Consider the following 18,181-nt stretch of genomic DNA (forward strand, 5'->3'; position numbering starts at 1 on the left):
CAAGGTATTCCGTGAGGGGCACGGCGAGTTCCTAGAATTTTTTATTTTTTGTCACAAGTTAGCGGAAAATGATGATTTTTCTTATTTTTTCTTTTTTCCTTACAAAGTCTCATATTCCACTAACTTGCAACAAAAAATAAAAAATTCTAGGAACTCGCCATGCCCCTCACGGAATACCTTGGGGTGTCTTCTTTCCAAAATGGGGTCACTTGTGGCGTAGTTATACTGCCCTGGCAATTTAGGGGCCCAAATGTGTGAGAAGAACTTTGCAATCAAAATGTGTAAAAAATGCCGTGCAAAATCTGAAAGGTGCACTTTGGAATATGTGCCCCTTTGCCCACCTTGGCTGCAAAAAAGTGTCACACATATGGTATCGCCGTACTCAGGAGAAGTTGGGGAATGTGTTTTGGGGTGTCATTTTACATATACCCATGCTGGATGAGAGAAATATCTTGGCAAAAGACAACTTTTCCCATTTTTTTATACAAAGTTGGCATTTGACCAAGATATTTTTCTCACCCAGCATGGGTATATGTAAAATGACACCCCAAAACACATTCCCCAACTTCTCCTGAGTACGGCGATACCAGATGTGTCACACTTTTTTGCTGCCAAGGTGGGCAAAGGGGCACATATTCCAAAGTGCACCTTTTGGATTTCACCGGTCATTTTTTACACATTTTGATTGCAAAGTTCTTCTCACACATTTGGGCCCCTAAATTGCCAGGGCAGTATAACTACCCCACAAGTGACCCCATTTTGGAAAGAAGACACCCCAAGGTATTTTGTGAGGGGCATGGTGAGTTCCTAGAATTTTTTATTTTTTGTCGCAAGTTAGTGGAATATGAGACTTTGTAAGAAAAAATAAAAAAAATAAAATCATCATCATTTTCCGCTAACTTGTGACAAAAAATAAAAAGTTCTATGAACTCACTATGCCCATCAGCGAATACCTTAGGGTGTCTACTTTCCGAAATGGGGTCATTTGTGGGGGTTTTCTACTGTTTGGGCATTGTAGAACCTCAGGAATCATGACAGGTGCTCAGAAAATCAGAGCTGTTTCAAAAAGCGGAAATTCACATTTTTGTACCATAGTTTGTAAATGCTATAACTTTTACCCAAACCATTTTTTTTTTTTTGCCCAAACATTTTTTTTTATCAAAGAGATGTAGAACAATAAATTTGGCGAAAAATTTATATATGGATGTCGTTTTTTTCGCAAAATTTTGCAGCTGAAAGTGAAAAATGTCATTTTTTTGCAAAAAAATCATTACATTTTGATTAATAACAAAAAAAGTAAAAATGTCAGCAGCAATAAAATACCACCAAATGAAAGCTCCATTAGTGAGAAGAAAAGGAGGTAAAATTCATTTGGGTGGTAAGTTGCATGACCGAGCGATAAACGGTGAAAGGAGTGTAGTGCCGAAGTGTAAAAAGTGCTCTGGTCATGAAGGGGGTTTCACCTAGCGGGGCTGAAGTGGTTAAGAAATATCTTTTCTTTACAACAAAGTTATCAGAATGTCCCATATTCTCGATAAATTTGCACTTTGACTCCCTATGGGAAAAGCACATTACAAATGTTTGTCATTGTCAGAAATTCCTTATACCTCTCATATGTCTAGAGATCTATTTTCAATTTCCATGCCATCCACATACTGAAGTGAGATTGTGCAAAAAAAGTATGATATTTCAAAAGGTTGTATTTCATAAATGTGTAACTTTCTGAGGCATATCTAATATATAAAGCGGAGTGTGTGTGTGTGTATGTGTATGTATGTCCGCTCAAGGAATCCACACCGTTGCATTTACAATCACAAAATTTGGCACACAGGTACATCAGGTGTCCGGGAAGGTTTTATCCAGGTCTCAGCTCTCTAGTTCCTGAGATAGTCCCAAAAAATGCATTAGCCAATAGAAGCTGACAGGAAAAGGTCACCACCTGACAATCCCTGAGCCTTTCCCTGACTGCTAACAACATGAGCAAATCCTTAAGGTGGAAGTGCTCATGCGCTGGAACCTAAGCCTAGCTGAAACTGTAACAAACCCTCAGCTAAGTAGCTGGAGATAAGATGACCGGTTCCTAGCACTAGTGCAGGAACCAGCGTCTTCCTGAGGCCTAGCCAGAACACACAACAAAAGGGAAGGAGTAGGACTTAGCTTAAGACGGACGGGAGCAGGAGATCCACCAAACACTAGCTGAGAACTCCAGAAGCAACTATAAACCGCAAGGGCTATAGTGAGAGGCGGGTATAAATAGCACCACTATATCGCTAATGATCAGAACCTGTGGGGAGGTGGGATCCTGCCCAAAACCACAACAAAGAGAAACAGAACAATCTGTCAGATAGACTCATGTGCAGCAAGTCTGTCAGATCTTCTCAGGCCTCTCACAGGGCAGGGCGTGACAAGTGCCCCCGACTATGCCAACCACAGATACCATTGACTATGCCAGCCACTTAGCCTTTTCATTATTAGGAACAGTCTTGCTGCCTAAGCTTACTCAATCAGAAGCAAAAGTAGGAGTCTGGAGTTACTGGCATGGATCTGTCCCGTGCACAGCACAGCATGGCTACAAAGGTCCTGGCAGGACTGATACTGCACACATTCACTCTGCTATATACACCAATGTGGGTCATTTTGCACACTGAACAGTCACACAGTCACAGAAATATTTTTGTAAGATATGACAGTTCAGTGAGCAGATAACACACAGATTATGTACACAGAGCATAGTACATGCTGTGTCCTCACAACTGCCCTTTTAGGACCTGTCAGTTAGTCACAAAGCTCAGAGTTTCCTGCTTCTATTGTCGGCATTTGGACTATTAGACGCACCTAAAGATGGCAGCACAAGATCAAGAAGAAAAGGTTTATCTAATAGTATTTTATGTGCCCCTAGGGGACTGGGACTTGTGATCGTTATATCACTTGTCCCATAGACTGTAGTGAATTATCATTATGCTTTTATGTAACCCTGCCACAGGGCTCGAAGTTACCACAATTAACGTCTCCCCCGATCTCAGAGTGGGGGAGATGTTTGGGCCCTGGAAAGGCAGTACTTATGGGGAAGGCTCCAAGGTCCGGGGAAGATCACAATTGACCATGGTATCTGAGGGGTTAAATGTCTGAGATTGGTGGTACAGTATTTCCAATCACAGACATTAGTTCTAGGTGTTTGCCTTTTAAAACAGCAGAAACCCAGTGGCTATGGCGCATGCTCAGCCTCTGCGTAGGTGCCATGTTGGAAACGCTAAAATAAAATGTTTTAAGATATGGTACAGAAAGATTTTAGGTGGCTACACATATCAAATAAATGCTTGTTCCACATCTTTATTTCAGTGATTTGAAATAAATCTCTTGTGGCATACAGAAAGACTTCCTATGTCTGTCAGTTTCCAGGTAAGAGATAGCAGCTCCTCATTGCAATTCATTTTATCCTGCTCTATACACACATGCAGTGCTGTTCCACATCCGTTAAGGGTGTCAGGAATATCGAGGACAATTATTTTCTCCAAATCAGGACTCTGATCACGAAAGTGTGAAGAACATCAACGGTGAGCACATATTTTCTTTTTTGCCTAACATCTAAATGTAGTAGTTGAAGTGTCAACTGCTCTTATTCAGATTTAACTAAATAAAATGTCAGTGTGTGTATAGAACAAACTAATTTACTTTTTGTCCTCCCTGAAATGGAACCATATTGATAAAACCTTTATTTCATGGAAAATGCCACATTGATCTAATATCGGCAAGTAGAAGCTTCATTCTACTGCATTGACTAGGCTCAGCAGTCTTCATTAAGCGGTGACTTTTTAAAATCCTTTTCATCCACACATAGTCAATAACCTATTAATGTGTGTGGGAAGAAATGAAAGGAGAAGTAATTGTGAAGGGAAATAAGAAAAATAAACAAGGCGCTGCAGTTGAGGACCGAGCTGTGATAAACACCCTTTACAATGGGGTCTTGTCATGCTGAGATTTCTCTCATGAATAGTTTTTACAGACTGAGCTGTAACTGTAAATCACAATACGTTCTCATCTTCTGTCAAGGAAGCCCCTGTGGACAAATAACTGCTTATGAATTCAAATAAACTTTTTCTAAGCTCAATAAATCCATGCAAATGGTTTGAAACAACTATAGCATCCATCTGCCTGTCTGTCTACCTATCCACAAATACACATTATCATTGCCAAGAAAACGGAGACATACAGGATTTAGGGATGGGGAAAGGAACTGAGGGAAAAGGGCAAACCCATAGAAGTCCTTGGCATATCATATTACTCTTAGGACTTGTTCACAGAAACGTAAGGGCAAATTGCGGTCTGCAATGCACGGGCACCGACCCTGGGCCAGCCGCATGCAGATCGCGGACCCATTTACTTGAATATTATATGACAACAGCAATCAAAGCACGGCCAAATATGTTCAGTATTTGATTCATAATTAGAGTCCATTCAGACGTCCGCCAGTGTTTTGCGGTACGCAAGTTGCGTATTCTCAAAACACGGATACCGGCCATGTGTGTTCCGCATTTTGTGGACCACACATGGAACAGATTCGGACCCTGAACTACGGACGTCTGAATGAACCCTTAATTCTTACAGTTTTTAAAGGGCTTCTGTCACCCCACTAAACGCTTTTTTTTTTGTCTACTTGTAATCCCTATCCTGCCATATTGCCATTCGATGGAAAATTAAAAAAGTTATAGCTCTCGGAATAAGGCAAAAAAAAGGCCCAAAACAGGCTGGTCACCTCACTTGGGATCTCCACTAGTTAGATACAGTGAAGAGCTGCTAGAAATAATTGAATAGGGTCCGCGATCCGTCCGTTCCACAAAAAGATAGAGCAAGTTCTATCTTTTTGCGGTGTGAAGGCACGGAAGGGAAACCCATGGTTGAGGTGTCACTGATATGTACTAGATATCCCCCGTTACAGATTGATATCTTGTGGGGACACTAGAAATACATTAAGGTTATTATTGGGTATGGGAATTGTTATATGTTTAACATAGGGACAACCACGGTATAATCAGCCTAGGTACGAGGACAGGGAGTCCCTACCATATAGGGTCGTCCCTGGGCTAAGGGTTTAGACAGGGTTAGTGAAGGGCCAGTCAGTCCCCCCCCCCCCCCACACACACACACCTGTTCCTGATAGATCCCTTGATATTTTTGTATGTCTGGTCCTTAGCTGTATCACATTATTGGCCATTAGAATTATTGATATTCAGGACTGATTCCCGTTTTTAAACAGATCAAACAAAGTTAATGATTTTATGGGTTGCTTATTTTGTTGGACTACAAACCAATAGAAGTCCTTGGCATATCATATTACTCTTAGGGCTTGTTCACACAAACGTAAGGGCGCCTGTGCTGTGGACTGCAAATTTCAGTCTGCAATGCATGTGCACTGACCGTGGGCCAGCCGCATGTGATCGCGGACCCATTAAATTGAATGGGGTTCGCAATCCGTCTGTTCCACAAAAAGATAGAGCAAGTTCTATCTTTTTGCGTTGCGTAGTTCAGTTCCACACCGCATTTCCAGATTTGCGGACCCATTTAAGTGAACGGGTCCGCATCCGTGATGCAGAATGCACCTGGCTGAAAAGGTTATATTTTTGGTTGAAAAAAAAAAATATAAACGTATCCCATCTGTGAAACAGTGGTAGTAGTATGATGGACTGGGACTGTTTTGTTGTATCTGGGCCAGGACAGCTTGCTATTATTGATGGAATAATGAATTTTGAATTCTACAAAGAGAGGGGGAGATTTATTAAACTGATGTCAAGTAGAACCGCCTTAGTTGACCGTAGCAACCAATTCGATTCCACCTCTCATTTTGCAAAGTAGCTGTGAAAAATGAAAGGTGGAATCTGATTGGTTGCTATGGGCAGCTAAGTCAGTTCTACTTTACACCAGTTTGATAAATCTCCCCCAAAATCTAAAGGGAAAATGTCAGGACATCAGTCTGTGAGCTGAATCGCCACAGAACTTGAGTCATGCAGCAAGACAATGTTCCTATGTGATGTAGTTTGAAAGGTTCACACATTATTAAGCCAATGGTTATGATATGCTGCACCATTAACATAGCATGCCTACGCCATTTAAGTAGTGCACCATTTATTCACTTACTATTAAAGTGGCCAAGCTACATAAATAGGTCTGCTACATTGGCAACAGAGCTCTCCAGCTGTTACTTTAACAAGTGCTACATCTGTATCTGTATGTCTTTTCATACATCATACTGAGGTGGCGTAAAAATCAATAGGTGGCGCTTGCTATATTCTTTTACACATACAATGAATAAAATTAGAAAACCCCTTAAATCCCCCAGAACTGAATAATAACACAATGTACTAAACTCATTTTTACAATATTTTCAGTAGTCCTCCAGTGCTCCCAGCATAACAACGTATGGTGGATAATGAAGTAATATTATATGACAACAGCAATCAAAGCACGGCCAAATATGTTCAGTATTTGATTCATAATTAGAGTCCATTCAGACGTCCGCCAGTGTTTTGCGGTACGCAAGTTGCGTATTCTCAAAACACGGATACCGGCCATGTGTGTTCCGCATTTTGTGGACCACACATGGAACAGATTCGGACCCTGAACTACGGACGTCTGAATGAACCCTTAATTCTTACAGTTTTTAAAGGGCTTCTGTCACCCCACTAAACGCTTTTTTTTTTGTCTACTTATAATCCCTATCCTGCCATATTGCCATTCGATGGAAAAATAAAAAAGTTATAGCTCTCGGAATAAGACAAAAAAAAGGCCCAAAACAGGCTGGTCACCTCACTTGGGATCTCCACTAGTTAGATACAGTGAAGAGCTGCTAGAAATAATTGTTCTTTCTATTGTACCTGGCACATACATACTTTACACAAACATCCTTCTGATTTCATTTGGGACCCAGTAGCAGAACATCCTATTTTCCATATAACAAAGAGGGAAGTCCAAATAACCCCTATCCTGCCATATTGCCATACATTATGTTATTAATAATTTTCGCTCAGTAGATTTAGCCAAAAACTTACTTTTATGATATGCTAATTACCTTTCTACCAGCAAGTAGGGCGTCTACTTGCTGGTAGCAGCCGCAGAAAACCGACCCCTTCTTCCTGTTGATTGACAGGGCCAGCCGTGATCTCCTCCTCCGGCCAAAATAGGATGTTCTGCTACTGGGTCCCAAATGAAATCAGAAGGATGTTTGTGTAAAGTATGTATGTGCCAGGTACAATAGAAAGAAAAATTTTATTCTAGCAGCTCTTCACTTTATCTAACTAGTGGAGATCCTAAGTGAGGTGACCAGCCTGTTTTGGGCCTTTTTTTTTGTCTTATTCCGAGAGCTATAACTTTTTTATTTTTCCATCGATGTAGAAGTTTTGAATTACACCATTTTGGGGTACACACAACTGATTTTTTTTTAATTACTTTTTTTTGGTGGGGCACGAACACTGCCACACATTTTTTTACGTTACAGATTTTTACATTTTAATACTTTTGCACAATAAAAACCCCTTGTTAAAAAATTATTTTTGAATCTCTGCATCCAAAGAACCATCATTTTTTGGTTCTACAGAGTTATGTAAGAGTATGATTTTTGTAAAACAACTTGTCACCAGAAAGGTGCATCCTTATACGGATATACTGCAAGCTATGCAAATGCATCAGCACCCCGAGATCTCATTTGTGGGGTTCCAATGGTAGACAAAGAGAACTCCTCCCTCTAAGCCACTAAGATGCCTAGGTCACTATTGACTGCAGCATCTAACGAGCTAAACAGCCAGTATCTTTTCTGTCAATTTGGGCTGTTAGAGCTCTCTGCTGCACAGACTAGTACAGCACTTAGACTAGACTGCCATAAAAATAGTTAAGATTAATAGTATAGATGTTGAGGGAGGATCAGTGATGAAAAAAGGTGTTGGTAAGTTTTGATTTTAATGGAAAAAAAAATACAGTTTATAATATATGCAGCTGGTATCTAAACTAAATATATGCAATAATATTACTAATTTTATAAAAAAAATATATAATTTTTCCTTTTCCTACATCAGATTATTGTAGAGTAGTTTGTGAAGACTACACTTGCAGAATGCTAATAGAGAAAACTATTAAAAATACTTAAAGATGTCAGCTATCAGTTCAGCAGAATTCAGTATGCATCTCTTAGCTGTAGCCCAGGATCAGTACAAGATAAGTAATGCAATGTATTTACAAAGCTTCTCAACTTTTCTTGTAGATTTATTCCATACGCAAGTTAAAAAGCAGAACTTATACATTTGCAGTCTATGAAAAGGGTACAGTCTATAAGGGGTACTTCTGTCTGGACGTTCTTATAGCATTCCATAAATGTTACAATATCAGAGGATCCCATATGTGAACTCTCTACTCACTGCTGTGGGACTTTTAAAAATAGCTGCGTAAGGGTGGGTTCACACTAGCGTTATGGGGTCCGTTATGGCTTTCCGTTATAACGGAACATAACGGAATCCATAAGACGGAAGGATGGATCTGTTTTGCTGCCCATAGACTTGCAGTATGACGGAATGCAAAACGAATGCTTTTAAAAGGCATTCTGTTTGCTCTCCGTCCTCATAGAAGTCTATGGGAATCAAAACCGATCCGTCTGGTTCCCGTTATGCAAGACGGAAAACAAAGTCCTGTCGACAGGACTTCCGTCTTGCATAACGGGACCTAGACGAATCTGTTATGTTTTCCCTTAGACTTCTATTAGGATGGAGCAAAACGGAATGCCTCTTAAAGGCTTCCGTTTTGCATTCCATCATAATGCAAGTCTATGGGCAGAAGAACGGATCCGTCCTTCCGTCTTATGGATTCCGTTATGTTCCGTTATAAAGGAAAGCCATAACGAACTCCATAACGCTAATGTGAACTCACCCTAAGCTTGCTCAGCTATTTTAGAAAGTGCCTATAGTAGTGAATGGAGAGAGGTGCATCGGCGGCCTGCTCCTCATTTACTGCAGCTTGATGGGGTCCTAGCTTTGAAAAACAGGTTGAAAGTTTTGTTATTTTAATGCTATATTTTGGGAGACACCCATTGACTCTTCTATATTGAAAATATCCTTACCAGCACTGTGGCCACACGGAGCACAACACCACGCATGTTGTTTTCTAGCTTCCTGTCCGTCAGAGAACCATTCAGTCCCGTCACAGGATTCCATGAACCTAGCTGTGTAGGAATAAAAAAAAAAAAAAACAGCAGTCAGGATAAAAGCTAATTGATCTGGTAATACAAGAAAATTATATAAATAAATGATTATACAAAACACATTAATCGCTTCTGAATGGAAACTGCGTGAAATTGTTCCAACGGTGACTAACAAACCTTTAAATACTGAACTCATTACAGCAAAATAAATATTCCTTGAAATTGAATTTAAATGATGACAGTCCCACAAAGCCGAATTCAGGCTGCAAAAGCTTAGTATGCAATACTTTTTAATTCTTTTTATATTTTTTTAAGTGGTTTTCCGACAGTACAAAAATAAAATAAAAATAAAATGAAAATGATAAAATTGCTAGAAAATCATCCATCAAATGGTTGAATAAATTTATTTCATACAGTTACAACTGAATATGATAAGTCGATGTCATGCAGGTGCACATTTCCCTAAAAAGTACATTTATTGTATAAATGCAGGCACATTAACATATTATACAGATATCTCTCTGTCACTTTCAATCTCCATATGGCAGTTTAATTTTACTTCAGTATAATTTGTCAATTCCATTGACAATAAAAACAATATCTGATGGTATGTTCTGATGGTATGTTCAGTGCTGAAAAACACATGACAGCACAAAGCACATCATGAACACAGAGCCTCGTGAGACCATAGACTGTGTAATGGACCCTATAGTATCATTTGCCATACCTACATTTTTATGGATCATTTAAATGGGGGAAAAGGCACACCTGAAAAGAAAATAAGCAGCAAACCATATAGTAGTACAGTTCTGGATAAAGACAAGTCAGAAAGCGGACATCATTCTTAGGCGTCTTGCACGCGACCGCATGGCTTTTTCAGTATTTCGCGGTCCGCAAAAAATGGATCTGCAAAAAATATGGATGACGTCTGTGTGCATTCAGTTTTTTGCGGAATGGAACAGCTGGCCCCTGATAGAACAGTACTATTCTTGTCCGTTATACGGACAATAATAGGACATGTTCTGTCTTTGAACGAAACGGAAAAAAGGAAATACGTAAACGGAAGGCATACAGAGTACCTTCCATTTTTTTTGGGCGGATCTATGAATGGTTTCATATATACGGTCCGTATACAGAACGCAAAAAACAGAATGGAACGGAAACTGAAAGAAAAAAACTTTGTGTGCAAGAGGCCTTACCTGGTGAATTTGTGCAATTGGAACCCCAGACCGTGTTCACACCATAGTCAGAGCAGTGGTTAGGACCCCTTGCTATGCTGAGAAACCGTGACGTGGTGCATGTGGGCTCCGATATCTCCATGACTGGAACATATTGGCAAAAGTCTCAGCTTTTAATACCTTTACTTATGTCTTGCCAGCATAGTCAGTGTTTATCTGTTTGGTGCATTCTCTCTGTGTGTTCTCTATGATTGCTACATTCTGTGTAGTTTGCTCTTGTGGTGCATGTGGACCGCGTCGATATCCTCCATTGTATGCATATTTTGCTGGGGTTAGTCGATTACTGCGGTCCACATGCGGTCGGGCTGCTCCCCTAACTAAAGACACGCCACAGTGTCATGGGCTGAGCAGCTCCTCCAGAATTGCCACTAAATTTTTTTGTTTTTCACTTTCTGTCTTGTTAGATTTGAGTGTGTTTGCCTTTATTTGGCACTCTAGCACTTTTTTGCACCTGGTAACCTCCCTCACATGGTCTGGTGTGGGTGTGGCTCACGGCCTGGCTTCATCCACATTGTACAACCACAGCATTTATGCTGGGCAATTGTGGGGAGCTTGGCTGTGAGCTGAATTATATCATCCCCAGACCGTGTTCACACCATAGTCAGAGCAGTGGTTAGGACCCCTTGCCATGCTGAGAAACCGTGACGTGGTGCATGTGGGCTCCGATATCTCCATGACTGGAACATATTGGCAAAAGTCTCAGCTTTTAATACCTTTACTTATGTCTTGCCAGCATAGTCAGTGTTTTATCTGGTTGGTGCATTCTCTCTGTGTGTTCTCCACGATTAGAGTAGGGATGTAGAATACATTTATCATGGTTAGTAGTGTCCCCTGGTTCCCCTACAGAGCCTGCTGAGAATATAAGTAAATGGAGGTAGACATAAAAAAAGAGCAGCATAGGAAGTGTAGCCCAAGACCAGCAACTGGAGTCTTCCAAGATATAATAAATTCATATAGCTTTATTCAGTAGACTACATATTTGCAGGACTAGGTCTCTATTATCTAGGACATCACTATCCTGTTCGTGGACAGCACTTCCCACGCTGCTGTTTTTCATGTCTACCTTCCCTGGAAAAGGAAAAAGGAGGATTTATTAGTGACTACTCCAATGTCTGGCTATTTAATATTTTGTTCTACCCATTTTTCCATTTTGTAACAAGCATGGATGTCTGTTCAAATATAACACAGTAGCCAGTGCAGAACACACACACACACATATATATATATATATATATATATATATAGCGCTAGAAAGGATGAAGAAGGGTTCTAACATGACCCCCCTGAGAAGAAGTGTGGGGGGAAGCTTACTCTGTTTGGCTCCCAAGCTGACTGTAATGACCGGTGTCACGCACAGGGAGGAAAACAGGGAAAGCCCTGCCTAAGGGAGAGGGAAAGGTGGTGACTAGAGTTGAGCGAACACCTGGATGTTCGGGTTCGAGAAGTTCGGCCGAACATCCCGGAAATGTTCGGGTTCGGGATCCGAACCCGATCCGAACTTCGTCCCGAACCCGAACCCCATTGAAGTCAATGGGGACCCGAACTTTTCGGCACTAAAAAGGCTGTAAAACAGCCCAGGAAAGAGCTAGAGGGCTGCAAAAGGCAGCAACATGTAGGTAAATCCCCTGCAAACAAATGTGGATAGGGAAATGAATTAAATTAAAAATTAAATAAATAAAAATTAACCAAAATCAATTGGAGAGAGGTTCCATAGCAGAGAATCTGGCTTCCCGTCACCCACCACTGGAACAGTCCATTCTCAGATATTTAGGCCCCGGCACCCAGGCAGAGGAGAGAGGTCCCGTAACAGAGAATCTGTCTTCATGTCAGCAGAGAATTAGTCTGCATGTCATAGCAGAGAATGAGGCTTCACGTCAGCCACCACTGCAACAGTCCATTGGCATATATTTAGGCCCAGCACCCAGGCAGAGGAGGGAGGTCCCGTAACAGAGAATCTGTCTTCATGTCAGCAGAGAATTAGTCTGCATGTCATAGCAGAGAATGAGGCTTCACGTCAGCCACCACTGCAACAGTCCATTGGCATATATTTAGGCCCAGCACACACACAGGCAGAGGAGAGAGGTCCCGTAACAGAGAATCTGGCTTCATGTCAGCAGAGAATCAGTCTGCATGTCATAGCAGAGAATGAGGCTTCACGTCAGCCACCACTGCAACAGTCCATTGGCATATATTTAGGCCCAGCACACACACAGGCAGAGGAGAGAGGTCCCGTAACAGAGGATCTGGCTTCATGTCAGCAGAGAATCAGTCTGCATGTCATAGCAGAGAATCAGGCTTCACGTCAGCCACCACTGCAACAGTCCATTGTCATAAATTTAGGCCCAGCACCCAGGCAGAGGAGAGAGGTCCCGTAACAGACAATCTGGCTTCATGTCAGCAGAGAATTAGTCTGCATGTCATAGCAGAGAATGAGGCTTCACGTCAGCCACCACTGCAACAGTCCATTGGCATATATTTAGGCCTAGCACACAGGCAGAGGAGAGAGGTCCCGTAACAGACAATCTGGCTTCATGTCAGCAGAGAATCAGTCTGCATGTCATAGCAGAGAATGAGGCTTCACGTCACCCACCACTGCAACAGTCCATTGGCATATATTTAGGCCTAGCACACAGGCAGAGCAGAGAGGTCCCGTAACAGACAATCTGGCTTCATGACAGCAGAGAATCAGTCTGCATGTCATAGCAGAGAATGAGGCTTCACGTCACCCACCACTGCAACAGTCCATTGGCATATATTTAGGCCTAGCACACAGGCAGAGCAGAGAGGTCCCGTAACAGACAATCTGGCTTCATGACAGCAGAGAATCAGTCTGCATGTCATAGCAGAGAATGAGGCTTCACGTCACCCACCACTGCAACAGTCCATTGGCATATATTTAGGCCTAGCACACAGGCAGAGCAGAGAGGTCCCGTAACAGACGATCTGGCTTCATGTCAGCAGAGAATCAGTCTGCATGTCATAGCAGAGAATGAGGCTTCACGTCAGCCACCACTGCAACAGTCCATTGGCATATATTTAGGCCCAGCACCCAGGCAGAGGAGGGAGGTCCCGTAACAGAGAATCTGTCTTCATGTCAGCAGAGAATTAGTCTGCATGTCATAGCAGAGAATGAGGCTTCACGTCAGCCACCACTGCAACAGTCCATTGGCATATATTTAGGCCCAGCACACACACAGGCAGAGGAGAGAGGTCCCGTAACAGAGAATCTGTCTTCATGTCAGCAGAGAATTAGTCTGCATGTCATAGCAGAGAATCAGGCTTCACGTCACCCACCACTGCAACAGTCCATTGGCATATATTTAGGCCCAGCACCCAGGCAGAGGAGGGAGGTCCCGTAACAGAGAATCTGTCTTCATGTCAGCAGAGAATTAGTCTGCATGTCATAGCAGAGAATGAGGCTTCACGTCAGCCACCACTGCAACAGTCCATTGGCATATATTTAGGCCCAGCACACACACAGGCAGAGGAGAGAGGTCCCGTAACAGAGAATCTGTCTTCATGTCAGCAGAGAATTAGTCTGCATGTCATAGCAGAGAATGAGGCTTCACGTCAGCCACCACTGCAACAGTCCATTGGCATATATTTAGGCCCAGCACACACACAGGCAGAGGAGAGAGGTCCCGTAACAGACAATCTGGCTTCATGTCAGCAGAGAATTAGTCTGCATGTCATAGCAGAGAATCAGGCTTCACGTCACCCACCACTGCAACAGTCCATTGGCATATATTTAGGCCCAGCACCCAGGCAGAGGAGGGAGGTCCCGTAACAGAGAATCTGTCTTCATGTCAGCAGAGAATTAGTCTGCATGTCATAGCAGAGAATGAGGCTTCACGTCAGCCACCACTGCAACAGTCCATTGGCATATATTTAGGCCCAGCACACACAGGCAGAGGAGAGAGGTCCCGTAACAGAGAATCTGTCTTCATGTCAGCAGAGAATTAGTCTGCATGTCATAGCAGAGAATGAGGCTTCACGTCAGCCACCACTGCAACAGTCCATTGGCATATATTTAGGCCCAGCACACACACAGGCAGAGGAGAGAGGTCCCGTAACAGACAATCTGGCTTCATGTCAGCAGAGAATTAGTCTGCATGTCATAGCAGAGAATGAGGCTTCACGTCACCCACCACTGCAACAGTCCATTGGCATATATTTAGGCCCAGCACCCAGGCAGAGGAGGGAGGTCCCGTAACAGAGAATCTGTCTTCATGTCAGCAGAGAATTAGTCTGCATGTCATAGCAGAGAATGAGGCTTCACGTCACCCACCACTGCAACAGTCCATTGGCATATATTTAGGCCTAGCACACAGGCAGAGCAGAGAGGTCCCGTAACAGACAATCTGGCTTCATGACAGCAGAGAATCAGTCTGCATGTCATAGCAGAGAATGAGGCTTCACGTCACCCACCACTGCAACAGTCCATTGGCATATATTTAGGCCTAGCACACAGGCAGAGCAGAGAGGTCCCGTAACAGACGATCTGGCTTCATGTCAGCAGAGAATCAGTCTGCATGTCATAGCAGAGAATGAGGCTTCACGTCAGCCACCACTGCAACAGTCCATTGGCATATATTTAGGCCCAGCACACACACAGGCAGAGGAGAGAGGTCCCGTAACAGAGAATCTGTCTTCATGTCAGCAGAGAATTAGTCTGCATGTCATAGCAGAGAATCAGGCTTCACGTCACCCACCACTGCAACAGTCCATTGGCATATATTTAGGCCCAGCACCCAGGCAGAGGAGGGAGGTCCAGTAACAGAGAATCTGTCTTCATGTCAGCAGAGAATTAGTCTGCATGTCATAGCAGAGAATGAGGCTTCACGTCAGCCACCACTGCAACAGTCCATTGGCATATATTTAGGCCCAGCACACACAGGCAGAGGAGAGAGGTCCCGTAACAGAGAATCTGTCTTCATGTCAGCAGAGAATTAGTCTGCATGTCATAGCAGAGAATGAGGCTTCACGTCAGCCACCACTGCAACAGTCCATTGGCATATATTTAGGCCCAGCACACACACAGGCAGAGGAGAGAGGTCCCGTAACAGACAATCTGGCTTCATGTCAGCAGAGAATTAGTCTGCATGTCATAGCAGAGAATGAGGCTTCACGTCACCCACCACTGCAACAGTCCATTGGCATATATTTAGGCCCAGCACCCAGGCAGAGGAGGGAGGTCCCGTAACAGAGAATCTGTCTTCATGTCAGCAGAGAATTAGTCTGCATGTCATAGCAGAGAATGAGGCTTCACGTCAGCCACCACTGCAACAGTCCATTGGCATATATTTAGGCCCAGCACACACACAGGCAGAGGAGAGAGGTCCCGTAACAGAGGATCTGGCTTCATGTCAGCAGAGAATCAGTCTGCATGTCATAGCAGAGAATCAGGCTTCACGTCAGCCACCACTGCAACAGTCCATTGGCATATATTTAGGCCCAGCACACACACAGGCAGAGGAGAGAGGTCCCGTAACAGAGAATCTGTCTTCATGTCAGCAGAGAATTAGTCTGCATGTCATAGCAGAGAATCAGGCTTCACGTCACCCACCACTGCAACAGTCCATTGGCATATATTTAGGCCCAGCACACACACAGGCAGAGGAGAGAGGTCCCGTAACAGAGGAATCTGGCTTCATGTCAGCAGAGAATCAGTCTGCATATCATAGCAGAGAATGAGGCTTCACGTCAGCCACCACTGCAACAGTCCATTGGCATATATTTAGGCCCAGCACACACACAGGCAGAGGAGAGAGGTCCCGTAACAGAGAATCTGTCTTCATGTCAGCAGAGAATTAGTCTGCATGTCATAGCAGAGAATCAGGCTTCACGTCACCCACCACTGCAACAGTCCATTGGCATATATTTAGGCCCAGCACCCAGGCAGAGGAGGGAGGTCCCGTAACAGAGAATCTGTCTTCATGTCAGCAGAGAATTAGTCTGCATGTCATAGCAGAGAATGAGGCTTCACGTCAGCCACCACTGCAACAGTCCATTGGCATATATTTAGGCCCAGCACACACACAGGCAGAGGAGAGAGGTCCCGTAACAGAGAATCTGTCTTCATGTCAGCAGAGAATTAGTCTGCATGTCATAGCAGAGAATGAGGCTTCACGTCAGCCACCACTGCAACAGTCCATTGGCATATATTTAGGCCCAGCACACACACAGGCAGAGGAGAGAGGTCCCGTAACAGACAATCTGGCTTCATGTCAGCAGAGAATTAGTCTGCATGTCATAGCAGAGAATCAGGCTTCACGTCACCCACCACTGCAACAGTCCATTGGCATATATTTAGGCCCAGCACCCAGGCAGAGGAGGGAGGTCCCGTAACAGAGAATCTGTCTTCATGTCAGCAGAGAATTAGTCTGCATGTCATAGCAGAGAATGAGGCTTCACGTCAGCCACCACTGCAACAGTCCATTGGCATATATTTAGGCCCAGCACACACAGGCAGAGGAGAGAGGTCCCGTAACAGAGAATCTGTCTTCATGTCAGCAGAGAATTAGTCTGCATGTCATAGCAGAGAATGAGGCTTCACGTCAGCCACCACTGCAACAGTCCATTGGCATATATTTAGGCCCAGCACACACAGGCAGAGGAGAGAGGTCCCGTAACAGACAATCTGGCTTCATGTCAGCAGAGAATTAGTCTGCATGTCATAGCAGAGAATGAGGCTTCACGTCACCCACCACTGCAACAGTCCATTGGCATATATTTAGGCCCAGCACCCAGGCAGAGGAGGGAGGTCCCGTAACAGAGAATCTGTCTTCATGTCAGCAGAGAATTAGTCTGCATGTCATAGCAGAGAATGAGGCTTCACGTCAGCCACCACTGCAACAGTCCATTGGCATATATTTAGGCCCAGCACACACAGGCAGAGGAGAGAGGTCCCGTAACAGACAATCTGGCTTCATGTCAGCAGAGAATTAGTCTGCATGTCATAGCAGAGAATGAGGCTTCACGTCACCCACCACTGCAACAGTCCATTGGCATATATTTAGGCCCAGCACCCAGGCAGAGGAGGGAGGTCCCGTAACAGAGAATCTGTCTTCATGTCAGCAGAGAATTAGTCTGCATGTCATAGCAGAGAATGAGGCTTCACGTCAGCCACCACTGCAACAGTCCATTGGCATATATTTAGGCCCAGCACACACAGGCAGAGGAGAGAGGTCCCGTAACAGAGAATCTGTCTTCATGTCAGCAGAGAATTAGTCTGCATGTCATAGCAGAGAATGAGGCTTCACGTCAGCCACCACTGCAACAGTCCATTGGCATATATTTAGGCCCAGCACACACAGGCAGAGGAGAGAGGTCCCGTAACAGACAATCTGGCTTCATGTCAGCAGAGAATTAGTCTGCATGTCATAGCAGAGAATGAGGCTTCACGTCACCCACCACTGCAACAGTCCATTGGCATATATTTAGGCCCAGCACCCAGGCAGAGGAGGGAGGTCCCGTAACAGAGAATCTGTCTTCATGTCAGCAGAGAATTAGTCTGCATGTCATAGCAGAGAATGAGGCTTCACGTCACCCACCACTGCAACAGTCCATTGGCATATATTTAGGCCTAGCACACAGGCAGAGAGAGAGGTCCCGTAACAGACAATCTGGCTTCATGTCAGCAGAGAATCAGTCTGCATGTCATAGCAGAGAATGAGGCTTCACGTCACCCACCACTGCAACAGTCCATTGGCATATATTTAGGCCTAGCACACAGGCAGAGGAGAGAGGTCCCGTAACAGACGAA

General features: G+C 43.8%; 1 protein-coding gene across 1 annotated transcript in view; it reads right to left on the reverse strand.

Moving 5' to 3' along the window:
• Positions 1–18,181, reverse strand: part of GRID2 (glutamate ionotropic receptor delta type subunit 2) — a 1,539,079-nt gene that overhangs the window by 400,350 nt on the left and 1,120,548 nt on the right. The window contains exon 9 of the mRNA XM_044302725.1: positions 9,098–9,199. Coding sequence (XP_044158660.1) covers positions 9,098–9,199 — 102 coding nt within the window. The remainder of the gene's footprint in view (positions 1–9,097; positions 9,200–18,181) is intronic.

Source organism: Bufo gargarizans, chromosome 1 (assembly GCF_014858855.1).
Source record: "Bufo gargarizans isolate SCDJY-AF-19 chromosome 1, ASM1485885v1, whole genome shotgun sequence".
Lineage (NCBI taxonomy): Eukaryota > Metazoa > Chordata > Amphibia > Anura > Bufonidae > Bufo > Bufo gargarizans.